The following is a 17,925-nucleotide window of genomic DNA, read 5'->3' on the forward strand; positions in this document are numbered from 1 at the left end:
TGAAAGCAAGCATGGATAAATGTGAAATTGTATTGCTAGTCTGTGTATGGAAATTGAATTGGTGTCCGTATTAGACATTGGCAAGAAAATCCACAAATTCAAAATCAAACAAAAATGCCAGCTTTTAAAAATTCAAAACATTTCATGTCAACAAAAAAATGAGTATACAGTAGTTATAAACATAAGTTATATACAGTTGTTATATACAGTAGTTACCGGTATATACAGTAGTTATTAACAGTAGTTTCTATGAACGCTCATTAAGCCTGATATTCCCACAACATAAATGGAGTTTTATCTTTGTAGCTATCACATCTTAGAAAGTCTGCAATGAGACTGCCCTCAAAAGTGAACTGTCATGTAAGTTTGTATTTATGATGGTCAAATTCGTGGTAAACTCAATATTTTATTAGAGAATTGTTTTGTGTGTATATCATTTAAGAAAAACATTTTATTCATTAAAAACGACTGCATAGGTTTTTTAATTTACGGAAAAAAGTATTTCTTGCATCTGAAAATGAGTGTCAAGGCCAGGTATTTTTAGACAAAAATATATTGCTGGGTTTCCTGGACATTCCATTATATCAATGATATACGTTTAAAAAATGTCTAAGGGAATTTAACTTGTACTTTTATTATACCACCTTCATGAATGGCAAAATCAATTGTATATATTTTAACGTAATTTGTCATGATTTCGGGTATAAATTTTCGGACGTATTTTCCCCAGTTAAATCCAGACCGATTGATATTGCCGGAAAATATGATCCCTGTATATCATATATATTGTCGTATGCCATCCACTGTGTCAACCAATCAAATTGTATTTATTAAAAGGTCATATAATATAAACTTATTCATTACCGGGGTAATGCATTTGAAGTATTTAAAGTGTTGATTTGTTTTCAAAACAGGGGTTATTTTAAAGCCACATAAATACTAAAAATCAACGAATGTTTTGTAAAATAAAGTTTAACCATAAAAAATCCTTAAAGCAATAGCCAAATAGCCAAAATTTCAACCCTAGATGTTGTCTGATAAAATAGATTTAACGAGATACAGTTTGTGTCTTGTTAAATCTATAATTACATATCAATTCTAGCGTTTAAATTTTAAGAAATATTCGTTGGTTTTTAGTATTTATGTGACTTTAAAAACTGTTCTTGAGCCCATTTCCAGGGTACATCCATTTCTTTAAGTCTTTCAAATTTGTTTTTATCAGTTCTATCGAAATAAGGATAGAAGTCATAATGTTTTATTCACATGCTAGTTTTGAATTGCACAATTTCGACCATTACTTTGCAGTTATGTACAAATGTACAATGTCTACACAAAAAGGGATAGAAATTATAATAAAAGTCTAACTTAGTAGCTATGTAAAAAGTCTTTCACCACCAATATCAAAATGTCTCAAACACATGCCAGTTTTTGTCATTGCACAAGTTAGTCTTTTACTTTATACATGTAGCTATGTACAAAGTCTTTCACCACTTAGTTCATAATGGCTCAATCACTTGCCAGTTTTTTCAATACGCAATTTAGACCTTTACTTTTCAGCTAAGTACAAACTCTTTCATGACCAAGATCTCATTCACTTGTCATGTGCCACAATTTAGACCTTGACTTTTCAGCTAAGTACAAACTCTTTCACGACCAAGATCTCTCTCACTTGCCATGTGCCACAATTTAGACCTTGACTTTTCAGCTAAGTACAAACTCTTTCACGACCAAGATCTCTCTCACTAGCCATGTGCCACAATTTAGACCTTGACTTATCAGCTAAGTACAAACTCTTTCACGACCAAGATCTCTCTCACTAGCCATGTGCCACAATTTAGACCTTGACTTTTCAGCTATGTACAAAGTCTTTCACGACCAAGTTCTCTCTGACTCGCCACGTGAAACTGTGGCATGCATCCTGGTCCTGTGACAAGTGCAAGGAAGACTTTGGTAGCCGCCGGGCCTTCGTGTGTCACATGAAGACAGCTCATGCCAACGAACTTGATGAACTCGGACTAACGAAGGCTAAACCCAACCCATTGTTTAATTGTGAAGTAAGTTTCTTATTTTAGTCTCTTTGACAGAAAACTGGGCTTCGTGCATGAGCGTAAAGTGTCTTTCCAGATGAGCCTGTGCAGTCTGCACAGATAAATCAGGAACGATATGATTGGCTTACACTGTCTTTAAACCAAAGATAATAATAACTGGTAACATTAAATGTTAAACGGTTAATGTTTTTTGTAACCTGTTGCATGCCTACTATAAACAGTTAATTTCTATTGGATATATTAAGTACATCTGCTATCAATCCTTACTTTATAGCCTTTTCATAAAACTTTGATAGAACAAGAGGGCCAAGATGGCCCTAGTTTGCTCACCTCAGAGGAGTGGGTTCATTCAATCTTTACCAAATGTCAAACTTGACCTAAATATTGTCCAGACAAACATCCTGGTCAAGTTTAATCATTATTTCATCTGCCAGTCGTGATCAATATACCTATGAAGTTTCATGATCCTAGGCGTAAGCATTCTTGAGTTATCATCCAGAAACCAATTTTCTAAGTTGAGTCACCGTGACCTTTACTGCCATTGTGTGAATACGTTATTTGGCACTGTGACCTTGACCTTTGACCTAGTGACCTGATAATCGGGGTCATCTGCAAGTCATGATCACTATACCTATGAAGTTTCATGAACCTAGGCATAAGCGTTCTTGAGTTATCATCCAGAAACCATTTTACTATTTCAGGTCACCGTGACCTTTGACCTAGTGACCTGAAAATCAATAGGGATCATCTGCGAGTCATAATCATTGTACCTATGAAGTTTCATGATCCTAGGCATAAGCGTTCTTGAGTTATCATCCGGAAACCATTTTACTATTTCAGGTCACCCAGACCTTGACCTTTGACCTAGTGACCTGAAAATCAATATGGGTCATCTTCGAGTCATGATCAATGTACCTATGAAGTTTCATGATCCTAGGCATAAGAGCTCTTGAGTTATCATCTGGAAACCATTTTACTATTTTGGGTCACCTTGACCTTTGACCTAGTGGCCTGAAAATCAATAGGGGTCATCTACGAGTCATGATCAATGTACCTATGAAATTTCATGATCCTAGGCCTGAGCGTTTTTGAGTTATCATCCAGAAACCATTTTACTATTTGGGGTCGAAACCATTTTACTATTTTGGGTCATGGTGACCTTGACGTTTGACCTAGTGACCTGAAAATCAATAGGGGTCATCTACGAGTTATGATCAATATACCTATGAAGTTTCATGATCCTAGGCCTAAGCGTTCTTGAGTTATCATCTGGAAACTATTTTACTATTTGGGGTCATCATGACCTTGACCTTTAACCTAGTGACCTGAAAATCAATAGGGGTTATCTCTAGTCATGATCAATGTAGCTTTGAAGTTTCATGATCCTAGGCATAAGCGTTCTTGAGTTATCATCCGGAAACCATTTTACTGCTTTGGGTCACCGTGACCTTGACCTAGTGACCTGAAAATCAATAGGGGTCATCTACAAGTTATGATCAATGTACCTATGAAGTTTCATGATCCTAGGCCTAAGCGTTCTTGAGTTATTATCTGGAAAACATTTTACTATTTGGGGTCATCATGACCTTGACCTTTAACCTAGTGACCTGAAAATCAATAGGGGTTATTTCTAGTCATGATCAATGTAGCTTTGAAGTTTCATGATCCTAGGCATAAGCGTTCTTGAGTTATCACCCGTAAACCATTTTACTGCTTTGGGTCACCGTGACCTTGACCTTTGACCTAGTGACCTGAAATTCAATAGGGGTCATCTGCGAGTCATGATCAATGTATCTATGAAGTTTCATGATCCTAGGCATAAGTGTTCTTGAGTTATCATCCGGAAACCATTTTACTAATTCGGGTCATCCTGACCTTAACCTTTGACCTAGTGACCTAAAAATCAATAAGAGTCATCTGCGAGTTATGATCAATGTACCTATGAAATTTGATGATCCTTGGCATAAGCGCTCTTGAGTTATCATTCGGAAACCATCTGGTGGACAGATGGACCGACATGAGCAAAACAATATACCCCCTCTTCTTCGAAGGGGGGGGGGGGGCATTATGAGAAAACTGCCTCCTCCCAGCAGCCATGTTATTCAACTGACCGGAACCATTTTTGAACTCAACTCTCGTATCAAGGAAACATGTTTTCACTATATACATATAGAGAAAAATGCCCCTCCCACTGGCAGCCATGTTTTTTCACCAATCCCGACCATTTTCAAACTTGTCCGAGATATCAATAAAACCAATGTTTTGACCAACTTTCATGATGATTGGGCAAAAATTGTGACTTCTAGAGTGTTTACAAGGTTTCTCTATAGCCAATTCGGGAAAACTTCCACTTTATACATACAGAGAAAAATGCACCGCCCACTGGCGGCCATGTTTTTTCACTGATCTCGACTATTTTCGAATTCGTCCGAGACATCAATTGAACCAATGTTTTCACCAACTTTCATGATGGTTGGGCAAAAATTGTGACTTCTAGAGTGTTTACTAGGTTTCTCTATAGCCAAATAAGGAAAACTGCCCCTCCCACTGGCGGCCATGTTTTTCAACGGATCAGAACCACTTTTGAACTCAACCAAGATATCATTGAGACAAACATTTTGACAAAGTTACATGAAGATTTCGGCATGAAATGTGACTTCTACAGTGTTAACAAGGTTTTTCTTTTTTTTGACCTAGTGACCTAGTTTTTGACCCGACACAACCCAGTTTCGAACTCGGCCGAGATTTTATTGGGGCAAAGCTTTTGACCAAGTTTCATGAAGATGGGACAAGAAATGTGGCCTCTATAGTGTAAAGGAGCAAATGTTTACGGACGGACGGACATACAACGGACAAAGACCGGTCAGAAAAGCTCACCTGAGCAATCAGGTGAGCTATTAAAAAACCTTAGGTATTTTGCAATATTCTGCAGTTGCTTTCAGTCTTTGGTGGAAATCTTGATAACAGTCCAAGATTAGGAAACACACCTAAAAACTCTACATGGCAAGCAACTGTGACTATATCTATCGCTCCTGCATTATATTTCATGTCGAGAGCGTGTGTACAAGTTGGCCTGGCTTTAACTTTGCCAATTATTGTAAACATTAAGGCATTATTTAGAACGATTTTTTCCTGTCATGTTCCAGATTTGCAACATGGTGTTTCTGACCAAATTTTCTGTTTCACGACACAAGCTGGTGAAGCACAATCCTAAAGTCTTTGAGTGTGAAATCTGTCATGAAAAATTCGCCTCAGACAAACTTCTCCGTGAACATAACGAAGATGTGCATCTGAAGGTGTGGAGCTCATGCAAGGAATGTGGACAGACCTTCAGTAACAAGACCGAATTTAGATTTCATAAAAAAGAGCATCGAGTCGAGAAAGTGATTGATAATCCGTTCAACAAATGCCTCATATGCGAGAAGGAGTATAGTTCAGCAAAAGAGTTGCGCAGACACACTAGTCGAGTTCACAGCAGCGCCAAGTATCCCTGTCATAGATGTGGGAAATGTTTTGGTCTGGTTGCTGACTTAAAAGTCCACGAAAAGTCACATACGAACGAGTTCAAATGTCAGTATTGCTCAAAGGTGCTCAAGTCTGCCAAAATTTTACGAGATCATGAAAATGGACATACAAAAGAGACTGTGTTTGTTTGCGACATTTGTGGCATTGAGTTTTACAATAACACGTCGCTGGCTCATCACCGAAAACGCCATATTTTCGGCAGCGCATCCTTCAAGAAACCAAAGTCAAGATGTCAGTATTGTTCTGCAATTTTTGAATCCAGTTATTACCTGTCCAAACATTTACGAGACCATCATCTGGAAAGAGCTCTGGAGGATAAAAGTGCGTATATAAAAATGTGCGAATTTTGTAATAAGGTCTTCATCAGTGAGAAGTTCCAAAAGCACCTAGATATGCACACCCAAACAAAACGTCACCAGTGTGGCGTGTGTTCTAAAGCCTTTGTGGACAAGAGCAATCTATTTACCCATTGTGTAAAGGTGCACAAAATGAAGAAACACCCGTGTCCTGTGTGCAAGCGGATCTTCTGGGGTCCAGATCAACTGAGCTTTCACACAGCAATAGAACATAAACAAGAATAGCTTGGTCCGATGATGCAGTATTTCTGGATGCTGCATACATTCAATTAAGTAGATGGTCTCTGCTGTTTGTCTGGCTAAAAATATTTTATTGCCCACACTTTCAATGTCAAATAAACAATACTTTTTACAGTGCAATTTATATACGATCATATTGCCATGCTTCACCCTCATCTATTAATTTTATGTAAGCCAGTGAGAAATACATTTTCCGCAAAATGGTTTAGATTTTTTTGTCATCTACCGGTTTCACCGGAGGGGACTTATGGTTTGCACTCTGTGTGTCAGTCCGTCCGTCAGTCACACTTTCCTGGATCCTGCGATAACTGTAAAAGTTCTTCATATTTTTTCATGAAACTTGAAACATGGATAGATGGCATAAGGGACATTATGCACGTCATTTCATTTTGTTCCTACGTCAAAAATTCTGGTTGCTATGGCAACAAATAAGAAAAAATCAGACAATGGTTGAGCCGTTAGGGGACATATATTGCTTGGCACTAGTCTTGTTTTAAATGATTTTTTGGGGGGTAAGTTCACTGATAATTTCCTTTTTTATTATTCAAATTCACAGAATTCCATGCTGGGATTGTGTCAGAACAATGTCCATGTCATTTGAAATCAGTGCCAGATTGACATTATTAACCCATTTATGCCTATCGTCTAGAAAAAAGGCCTTGGCAAACAGCATAGACCTAGATGAGACGCCGCATCATGCGGCGTCTCATCAGGGTCTGCGCTGTTGACTTAAAGGAATTTCTGTAAGAAATATTCTAAATATAGAAATAAATATACTAGACATCCCTAATTTTGGAAATAAATTGATCCAACTTAGAAGAATGGGAGAGTCCACTAGGCATAAATGGGTTAATATACAAGTTACACTCAAACAGACATAGGAACTTCTTGAAAAAATATTTGGGAAGTGAAACACCATCAAATGAAATGTGATGTTTGAGGGACTTTGGGTACAGACAATAGTTTGCTTTGACAGTAGTTTATAATATACAGGTCAATGTCTTACAAGTTTTTCCAAGTATATTGTATAGTATTTTATATACTATGACAAGAATTTTTGTTTCAACTACAATGTTTACATGAAATTTTGTAAACAAAAACTCTAGTATTCCATGCTAGTATACTTTTTTTCAGCTAAGTGTGAAGTGCTGAGGGGTGGGTAAATAAATTAATTGACTTTTTGTCTTTGTTATATGTTATTGATGTGTAATAAATAATATATAAATAATATGCAATGTTAAAATTTGAATGTATCTGCATACTCTGAGACATTTGTAAAAATAATGATTACTTGTTGTATTAGAATTAGTTGATCTTTATTTTATTGTAAAAGAAATGTCGATCTGAATGTTTTAATCTAAGTGCCAAAGTTTGAGTTTTAATTTTCATATGGCATATGCGAAGTTGTATCAAAGAGTATCAGTGCTAGAGCTTTCAGAGCTTATTCTGTTCTGAATGAATGACCTTGATCTTTGTGTGTAAGATTAAAAATTGTAACTCTGTAAAATTATTAAGTGTTGTTCTAAATGTATGCAAGTCTGAATGTATTGTTGTTGTTGTTTGTAACTAATATATATAATAAAATGCATATTTGAATATGTTGTGTTAAATTGTGTATCAAAAAAGTCACAATGTATGTTGTCATGACAGTTTCATTTGATAACTATTTCAGGTACAAACTTTCGCGCTGCACTGGTATCAGTGTCCTTGTTCATTTTACTTTTTCAAATTTGACAAGTATTTGCACCATAAGAGTGGCAGTTATTTTGAACTTCGGTGAGCAATTTAATGCCATCATGTCCGTCTTGTTGGCTCTTGTTAGCTTTAAGCTTTTATGGTCGATGGCCGTCCAGCGTCAATGGTCGTCCATCGTGTGTTGTCATTTGTCTGTTGTTAGTCATCAATAATTTACCTCAAATGACAACTCATCCAAAATAATTAAGCCGATTTACTTGAAACTTCACCATGAGAATCCTTGGCTGACCTCTTTGAAAGTTGTTACAATCATTCTAGTCTGCTAAATCAAACCAGAACTAAAAAAATGTTAACTGGAAACTAAAATTATCTCAAAAAACAGCAAGACTCGAGGAATTAAACCCTTTCCCACACAGATGCAATGTGAAAATGGCTATGTGCAAACAGCAAAAAACCAGAACAGCCTGCGAGTAACTAAGTAGTAAAGGGTTCAATTTTATCACTGGGTGCAAAACTGGCCAAGCCCCATCACTCAGGGGAGGGATCTAGGGCCATCTTTTATATTGTTATCAGCATTATTTATCATTTTTATTGGAATAATTTGTAGAATCAACTAGTATTTTATGCCTTATCAGAACTCATGATTTACTAATTTGTAGTTAAAATAACAAGAAACTGTCGGAAACGGGTGATGCTCCTCAAATGTTTTTTGGGGCACAATATTGACAGTTAATGGAAAAAAAATAATTTCAAAGGGCCATAACTATGTGAAAAATCATCCGACCAGAACCCGCTGATAATATGCACATCTCCTCTTGGAAGTGAAGCTTCCCATAAAGTTTCATTGAATTCTGGTCATTAGTTGCTGAGAAATAGCCCGGACAAAAATTGTGCACTGACGGACAGACGAAGTGGCGACTATATGCTCCCCCCAAAATTTTATTAAATTAATTCTCAAAAGTATTTTATCATTATTTTATGTACATGTTTTTGATTAAGATACAGTAACTTATGTATAAGTTGATATGTAGAAGAGCATGTATACAACCTAAGTCTAGTAGGCGAGCTCGGTCATAGGACTGCTAGACTACAAATCCAAAAGGGGCGGGTTTGATTCCCAGTTTGACAATGTTACTTAAGTGGTGATTGGACACAAGTTTATTTCTATGACCATTTGCCCCTTACCCTGATTCAAGTAGGTCAAATGTCAGATATTTTACTCTTTGCGCACTCAGTATTGGTAAACCAGAAAAGTGAATTTTGGATAACTGACAGCTGTGGCATAACTGAAATGCTGCTGAAAATGGCTAAAATTTCCAAAAAACAAACAAACAATGAAGACACATAAATTCCTGCTCAAATAATGTTTTATTCGATTAATATGACAAAGACATGATCTACATGTAAAAAATCTAATATGGTGTATTATGGATGCATTTAATTTTCAAAATATACATTTGAGAAGGTGAAATACATTTAATTATCATGATCACATCACAGACTGTTCCCACAACTTCTCGCTAACTACAAAATAAAAAATAATAATTTGTACACAAAAAGGAACACATGCATTACACAGCATGTTGAAACATTATGGTGACTAAAACATGTTCTAAAGACAGTAAAATTGTGTGTATGCATGTTTCATAAAAGTGATCTTGTGACAAGTTTAATTCAGTCTAAACTTTGTAGCTTTAAACAATGTGTTAGGCTGTGGTCCATATACAATTTGGGGCTTCAGGGTTGGCCATAATTATGTGAGCAGCCTCATACAAAGATGGGTCTTCTGTCATATGCGGCAAAATTTAGCTCCAGACCAGCCTGCGCATGTGCAGTCTGGTGAGAAGCTATGCTGAACACTAATGAGACCACAGAATCTTGCATATCTTTAAGGCCGACAGAGAAGCTCCTGATTAGACTGTGGGAATACACAGGCTGATATAAAGCTAATCTTAACTCGTATTGCATTAGACCCATTTTCGCACAATACAGCTTATATACAATTTTGGGCTGCCAAAATGGTCACAATTATGTCATAAGGCCTTAAGAGGGGGTTTACTTTTTCTTAATTAAGTTTCTTACAATATTTTTCCCTAAATAAGAAATATTGTTGTTTCCCAACAAAAATGTGCACAATGAAATATAGCAGAAACTAACTGTAACAATCAAGGATATGTTAATATTGAAATGATATGTCAATAGCACTTTAAATAAATTACAAGAACCTGAAAAAAATGTGGAATGTTTACTAGAGGATATGTTTCACGCAAGGAACAATACACTACAAACTGACAACATACAAATTTGTATAATACTGTATTAATTAAAACTTATGTAAAAACTATTCACAACCTTGTACATTAATTGAAGGGCAACATGTTGAGTTTAACTCCTGTTTTTACTATTACGGCACATAAGATCTCTATCCTAAAATATACTTGAGTCTATACAACAAGTCCCATACATATTATCTGTGATAGTAAAATAAATTTGAAAACGTTAAAAGACCTTTTAATGTAAAATACAAAACATTTTATTTAAAAAATCACTTCATTATTAGACTACAGTGTTGCCACTACGAATACGATGGCCCTTAAGAACTCACCTGAGTTCACTAAATTGACCTGGTGACCTAGTTATTGGAAGCTTGTGACCCAGATTCAAACTTGGCCTATATTGTTAACATATTCATTCTGACCAAGTTTCATCAAGATTGGATAAAGAATGCGCTCTCTAGAGTGAAGAAAAGCTTAGATTGGATGAAGAATGCGCTCTCTAGAGTGAAGAAAAGCTTAGATTGGATGAAGAATGCGCTCTCTAGAGTGAAGAAAAGCTTAGATTGGATGAAGAATGCGCTCTCTAGAGTGAAGAACAGCTTAGATTGGATGAAGAATGCGCTCTCTAGAGTGAAGAAAAGCTTAGATTGGATGAAGAATGCTCTCTCTAGAGTGAAGAAAAGATTGGATGAAGAATGCGCTCTCTAGAGTGAAGAATGCGCTCTCTAGAGTAAAGAATGCGCTCTCTAGAGTGAAGAATGCGCTCTCTAGAGTGAAGAATGCGCTCTCTAGAGTGAACAGTTTAACAGTTTACCACTTGGATACGTATTTTGACGTGTTTGTAGTCCCTTAAAATGAATATTTAATAAAAGACCTTTCTTACTAGATTCAAGTTTTAAAGGCTTCATTACCAACCCTTAGATACTGATGAGCAGCAAACAGATTCTGGTTTGATGCTTTTTGCATACAGTCATTTTCACTTTGCCTTTGATCGGGAAAGGGTTAAAGTTGATGACATCTGATACATGATGGTGGACAAAGGGTGACCACCACAATAGCTCACCATGATCACTTTGTGTTTTTGTGAGCTCATGAAACAGACAATACATACAAATATAAATTCAATGGATTTTATGTTTATAACTATTATGTAAACAAAAAATTTAGCATTAAAATAAATATTGTATTTGGCAATGAATAATAGGCTGAAAAAACTGTTCATTATATATGTATTTCTAGGTCAAATTGTAACACCCAGTATTGTTTGTATCAATTACATTTAACTATAAATATTAAGTCAGCCGTGTTTAACAATTCATTTTGGTCTAACTCACATTTTCATCATATAGAATCATCATTTGTTCATATCTTATTTAGCCAGCTAATTTATTTACACTTTCATTTTGTTCTCAAATGAAGACAGACAATCCTCTCATTATGCTAAAGTTCGAACAACATCATGCAAAAATGGGTCTTATGCCATATCGGGGCAGCAAAGCTCCAGACCAGCATGCTCAATTGGGAACTCTGGTCAGGGCTACCCTGTCTGCTAATGACAGCACAAAACCTTGCATTACTTAACCCTTTGCATGCTGGGAAATTTGTTGTCTGCTAAAATGTTGTCTGCTGATTTTCTTAAATTAGCATTTTCTTCGATTTTTTCCAAAGAATACTATCAGAATAGCAAACAGTTTGGATCCAGATGAGACGCCACGTTTTGTGGCGTTTCATCTGGATCCAAGCTGTTTGCAAAGGTCTTCAAAATCCTGTTCCAGCGCTGAAAGGGTTAATAGCGGACATCATAGCTCCTCACCAGACTGGTCACATATGGCATTAGAACCAGTTTTGCAGGATAGGGATTATTTTAGATTAAATCTATAAGTTATGTACATTATGACAGATTATATCTGAGATATACAGACAGCAAAAATGCACTTGCCAAGCTTTCAGAGATTAAGCATGCACAGGTATATCATTACTTGATGGTGTCAGTGTTTGTCAATTCTGTTTGGCACATCATCATATATGGATGGATGCATATTATCTAAGGAAATGGTACTCTTTTAAAATACCATAAGAAAACATAATTTGAATACTTTTTTAACAAGGGCTGTTTGTAAAACATGCATGCCCCCCATATGGGCTGTCAGTTGTAGTGGCAGCCATTGTGTGAATACGTTATTTGGCACTGTGACCTTGACCTTTGACCTAGTGACCTGAGAATTAATAGGGGTCACCTGCCAGTCATGATCAATGTACCTATGAAGTTTCATGATCCTTGGCATAAGCTTTCTTGAGTTTTCATCCGGAAACCATTTTACTGTGTCGAGTCACCTTGACCTTTGACCTAGTAACCTCAAAATCAATAGGGGTCATCTGCCAGTCATAATCAATGTACCTATGAAGTTTCATGATCTTAGGCGTAAGCGTTCTTGAGTTTTCATCCGGAAACCGTTTTACTATTTCGAGTCACTGTGACCTTGACCTTTGACCTAGTGACCTCAAAATCAATAGGGGTCATCTGCCAGCAATGTACCTATGAAGTTTCATGATCCTAGGCCAAAGCGTTCTTGAGTTATCATCCGGAAACCATCTGGTGGACAGACCAACAAACCGACCTACCGACATGTGCAAAACAATATACCACCTCTTCTTCAAAGGGGGGCATAAAAATTACATAAAAACTTGGTACATATTACTCAAATTTAAATGGGATACTAGCAAAATCAAAATAAAAACAATCATTAACATTTTTATAAATATATAATTATAACAGATAATTAGTTTCTGTAGAAGAAAAACCTATAACACACTTTATTGACTTTCACTGTATTCATACAAAAGATAACAGTCAATGAATGATCAGAGTAAAGAGTAACAATCTTAAAGACTTTTATAAATGCACATGCAAATTTACAACAAATCTGAATATAAAAATATTCTAAACTATGTATATAACATGCAGCTGATTTGACTAAAAACATTCATGATATGAGCCGCGTTCTGAGAAAACTGGGCATAATGCTTGTGCGTAAAGTGTTGTCCCAGATTAGCCTGTGCAGTCCGCACAGGCTAATCAGGGACGACACTTTCCGCTTTTATGGTATTTTTAGTTTCAAGGAAGTCCCGCCTAACTGAAAATCAAGTTAAGGCGAAAAGTGTCATCCCTGGTTAGCCTGTGCGGACTGCACAGGCTAATCTGGGAGAACACTTTACGCACATGCATTAAGCCCAGTTTTCTCAAAACAAGGCTCATATATTGCAGACATAATCAAATATGTGTACTACTCAATTAGTGCACACTTAGAAGTGAAAAATAAACCTGGGAATACATACTCAATCTGTTGGATTACAAGATAAAATAAAGATAAAACACAGTGATGGTTTGTTAATAAAGGAGATAGGAAATATTTAAAAAAAGAAAATTATAAAGAAAAAAATCTTTAAAATTGATCATAAATTTGTTTATTGATTTATTTAATTCTCTACATTGGTTAACTAAAATTATTAGTAGTAAGTAAACATTAATAAAACATGTTCTAAAACCCAACTTCAGAACATCCAATTTCTCCATATTTGTACTTAATTCTAAGAAATACTTGATTTGTTTTATAAATACCAACTTAAACTTCAGGTACTTAACATACTGAAAGAAATTCATCCCCTGTTTGTAAATCTCATGTTTATATTTCTGCACAAGAAAGTCCTCTATGTTACCTGAAAAATATATATTGGTCCGTATTCACCCACCCAATCTTAGCCTTAAGAATAGGGAATAGAATTAGAATCAAGAAAAATACGTACAATGAGTGAATATAGACAGGCTACCATTTGTGATTTTGTCATTAACAAAATGTTCTTCATGAATAATGATTTAGATAGAGGTGGTTAATTCCAAGTTTGACTCCAAAGTAAAGAAATTCTCGAATATTTCAATTTAAAGAATGTTCTTTATTCTCAGTCTAAAGCCTAGGAATGGGTTGGAGAATGGGGACCCTGAAAGTATGTGTTGAATTCTGTGCAGTATATCACATTATGCACTGGATGTCAGCTTGTATACAAACTGTTTTGCATAGGCTACCAGACACGGCTTCATGTTTCATTATCATAGCAGTCACTTTTTAAATTTTAACACTACACGAGGCACTTATGTCAAAACTGAACACAAATTTCTTCAATGGCATCGTAACTTGACCTTAATTTTCTAGTGTGCCAGAAATGGCTCCTCAGCTGATGAGATGTTGTGTTATTTTATTTAACCCTTTAAATACGTATGTTGACGCATTTGAAGTCCCTTAGAAGGTTAAATTTAATTAAAGACCCTTCTTTCTAGATTCAAGTTATAAAGGCCTTATTTCCAACCCTTTGATACTGATGAGCAGCAAACAGCATAAAACCTGAACAGACTGTGAGTTACTTGCAGGCTGTTCTGGTTTTATGCTGTTTGCACATAGCAAGGTTCCCAGCTTTTTGCATGAACAAAATTCAATGATTATTCCCCGATTATTTTCCTGATGGAAAATAAAAATTCCAGGATCATAATTTCGACCTATTTCTTGTTTTAAACACCCTCAATAAATAGCAATTGCAGACATAACTAAGCTACATGTATACTACAAAGCCACCATAGCCATGAAGAGGAATTAGTTTGCTGTTTTAATTTATGGACTTTTCGACACAAGTCGGGAAAGTCTGACCAAACAAAATTCCATGATTTTTAACTGAATTCAGGAACTTTTCCCTTATTTCCTGACTTTTCCCTGACTGAAAGAAGTGAGTCTTTTTCCAGGTTTTCCCTGATTTTCAGGTTGGCTGGGAACCCTGCATAGCCATTTTCACTTTGCTTCTGAGTGGAAAAGGCTAAAATTTTCCTGACAACATATTTGTACGTAGCAAAATAGCTTAATAATTCTGGTCCCAATCGAACACACCATTTCTATTCAATTCAAACATGTATTATTAAATTTGTCAGTGTTTTGGCTTTTCTCACACGCAAATTAACATAACATATTGTTCACACTGTAATATAAAGTTGAAGCTAGGCTCCTGCATAATAGCTCACAAATTAATGCCAGTCCATATAGTTCGAAACAAAATCAACCTCAAGATTGTTTTTTTCATCATACAAATGATGAAAAACCCGGAAGTGGTGCCCGGGACCCTGCTGTATTGTTCAACATGATCTGTCCCCCATTGAGACTATATGCATAATGACTACTTTCCGCTTCACTGTCAGTGTACTGATATGCATTGAACGACGAATTCTCGTTCTGATTTGGCCACCTGTTTTGATTGTGATTGTTAACACCACCAACTGCACCACCCGTCGCACCGTACGGGGTGAGAGACAGGTTCGGCCTGTGACCCGTAAGACCCGGCTGCCCGCGCGGGTTGCCCGAATGGTTTCCCAGGTTACTCGAATGGTGTCCCAGGTGACCCGTGTAGTTAATGTTGCTCACGGAAGAAAAGGGTGGTGGTGGTGGGCTGGCTGGTGGTGGTGGTAGTGGAAGATTGTCGAGACTGTCACTGTCATCATCACTTGCCTCATCGCTTGCCTGTGAAGAAAAAATGTAAGAATTAGTGACTCTTATAGAAATAGCTGGCTTGTTAAATAAAAACTTTTGAATTCATGACTGTAATAGTATTAGCCGACCTGTTGATAAAAAACCTTGGAATTAGTGACTGTAATAAGCCTCTTTCTCTGAAAACTGGACTTTATGCACGTGTTAAGTGTCGTCTCAGACAAGCCTGTGCAGTATGAACAGACAAATCATGGATCACACTTTCTAAATAAACTTGATTTTTGCTGAGAAGACCTACTCTTTTCAATGAAAAATACCATATAAGGGGAAGTGCTGTTCCTGATAAGTCTGTGCTGACCTCACAGACTCATCTGGGGCCACCCTTCAAGAATATGCATTATGCCAGGTTTTGCCAATGGTAAGGCTCATTACTGGTCTGTTAAGTAAAAACATTGGAATGAGTGATTGCAATAGTCACTGTTTAGACTAATTGATATGGACCTGCATTTCTGCCATTACATGTAAACAAAATGGGGAATTAAACCAAGCATGAAAACACACCATTCTCTTTTTTAACAATACAGTTAACACTGCAATTGATATGTTGTAAAAATGTTCACTTGTATAAATTATGCATTGCCCATTTTCTGTAGAAAAACAATGTACATTTTAACAAGCAGAGAAAGAACAATGAAACATCATATTAGCTAGTAAGTTACATTTTCATGAGAGTTCATGCAGTGAAAACTCTAGAAATGTATTCACATACACGTACATAAAATATACCCAATAGACCACTGAAAAGTAGTTATGAATACAATTTATGCAAAAACAATAAGGAGTTAAATTGTTTAATCCTTTATCACTCTGATACAGTTAAATATTTTGACCATTTGTAGTCCCTTAGAAAATACTAGAAAAGTTTATAGTCCCTTTTCTTAATAGATTCAAGCTTTAAAGGCTTCCTGTCAAACTCTCGTACTCAGATGGACAAAACAGCATAAAACCTGAAACCTGTAAAATCACTCGCAGATTGTTCTGGTTTTTTGCTGTTTGCATTTAGCCACTTTTACTCTGCATCTGAGCTTGAAAGGTTAATTCCAAACCAACCTCAGTTGCAGAATCCCCGAGATTTGAGGGTTTCTCACTGCAGCTGCTATCATCATCGTCATCATCATCAGGTAGTGGTGGTTTCACTGCTGATGCTGTGTCATTGTCACTGTCGTAACTCACACTGGCAGGGCTGGGGCGCGGTGGAGCCCTACAGTCAAAGGGTTTGGTACGTGATGAGAGACAATTAACAAGAAAACAATCTTTAAAATGTTTAATATCTGTGTATATTGATTTATTAAATTCTCTATGTTGGTTTACTAAAATTATTATTAGTAAGTCAACATCAATATTAGTCAAGGCGGTGATCCCAGCTTTATTCTACTATGTGTATATGTTGTTTCATATTGTGTCATACTGTTTTGTTAGTTGGTTACTTGCCATAAATAAAGGACCACAAACGTGTGTACTGCAGGAGCAACTGGAGTTTCACTTCTTAATATTGGGAATTCTTGTTTAGAGACGAAGAAAATTATTCTAGTAAGGCTTAGAAAACCTGAACCAAAATCCTTAGAGGTTGACATTTTTTGTATCCAGATATAAGTTTAGGATCAATTATATCCAAACGCAACAATAACAGAACCTATAAGTCAAAGAGTCCAGTACGTAGTGAGAGATATAAAGACTTCTCAACTCGTGATGAAGACATTAAACTTGTTCTGGGGAAATGATCTTAATGCATGCACTTAAAGTGTTGTCCCAGATAAGCTTGTGCAGTCTGCATATGCATATCAGGGACTTCACTTTTTGTTTATATAGAATTTTCCTTTAAAGGATGTCTCTTTTAGATAAAAATCAAGTCTTTGCAGGATAATCTGGGACGACACTGCACACATGCATTAAGCCCAGTTTTCCCAGAATGAGGCAAAATTTATCTTGTACATCTTAGAAAACCTGGAGAAAAAAACTTAGTGGCTGCCTTTTTTGTGAGTTGAGGGAATAAACATAAATCTATCTTATCCATACACAACACTTACATGTCATTCTATTCACGCCATCATTTTATCTGTTTTCAGATGATCATTAATATGCAGCATGAAAATTATGCATTACACTGCACATGATATCTAAATGTCCTGTGAAAGCCATTAATTTTTAAACAAATGAAATCCAGCAATTTTTACTTCCTTTATGGAAAAAATTCCAGATAATA

The 17,925-nt window shown here is 36.2% G+C and overlaps 2 protein-coding genes across 4 annotated transcripts in view; one reads left to right on the top strand and one right to left on the bottom strand.

Annotated features, from left to right (window-relative positions):
• The window catches only part of LOC127867365 (zinc finger protein 14-like), a 45,589-nt gene extending 37,824 nt beyond the window's left edge, over positions 1–7,765 (top strand). For all 3 annotated transcript variants that reach the window (XM_052408452.1, XM_052408454.1, XM_052408453.1), the window contains 3 exons: positions 307–360; positions 1,854–2,054; positions 5,195–7,765. In XM_052408452.1, coding sequence (XP_052264412.1) covers positions 307–360; positions 1,854–2,054; positions 5,195–6,154 — 1,215 coding nt within the window. In that variant the 3' untranslated portion in view covers positions 6,155–7,765. The remainder of the gene's footprint in view (positions 1–306; positions 361–1,853; positions 2,055–5,194) is intronic.
• A 1,454-nt stretch (positions 7,766–9,219) lies between these two features.
• The window catches only part of LOC127869779 (protein sidekick-like), a 78,045-nt gene continuing 69,339 nt past the window's right edge, over positions 9,220–17,925 (bottom strand). Inside the window, exons 37-38 of the mRNA XM_052412440.1 lie at positions 16,773–16,923; positions 9,220–15,695 (exon numbers count right to left, since the gene is read on the bottom strand). Of these exons, the coding sequence (XP_052268400.1) occupies positions 15,261–15,695; positions 16,773–16,923 (586 nt within the window). The 3' untranslated portion in view covers positions 9,220–15,260. The remainder of the gene's footprint in view (positions 15,696–16,772; positions 16,924–17,925) is intronic.

This window comes from Dreissena polymorpha, chromosome 2 (assembly GCF_020536995.1).
Source record: "Dreissena polymorpha isolate Duluth1 chromosome 2, UMN_Dpol_1.0, whole genome shotgun sequence".
In the NCBI taxonomy this organism is placed as follows: Eukaryota; Metazoa; Mollusca; class Bivalvia; order Myida; family Dreissenidae; genus Dreissena; species Dreissena polymorpha.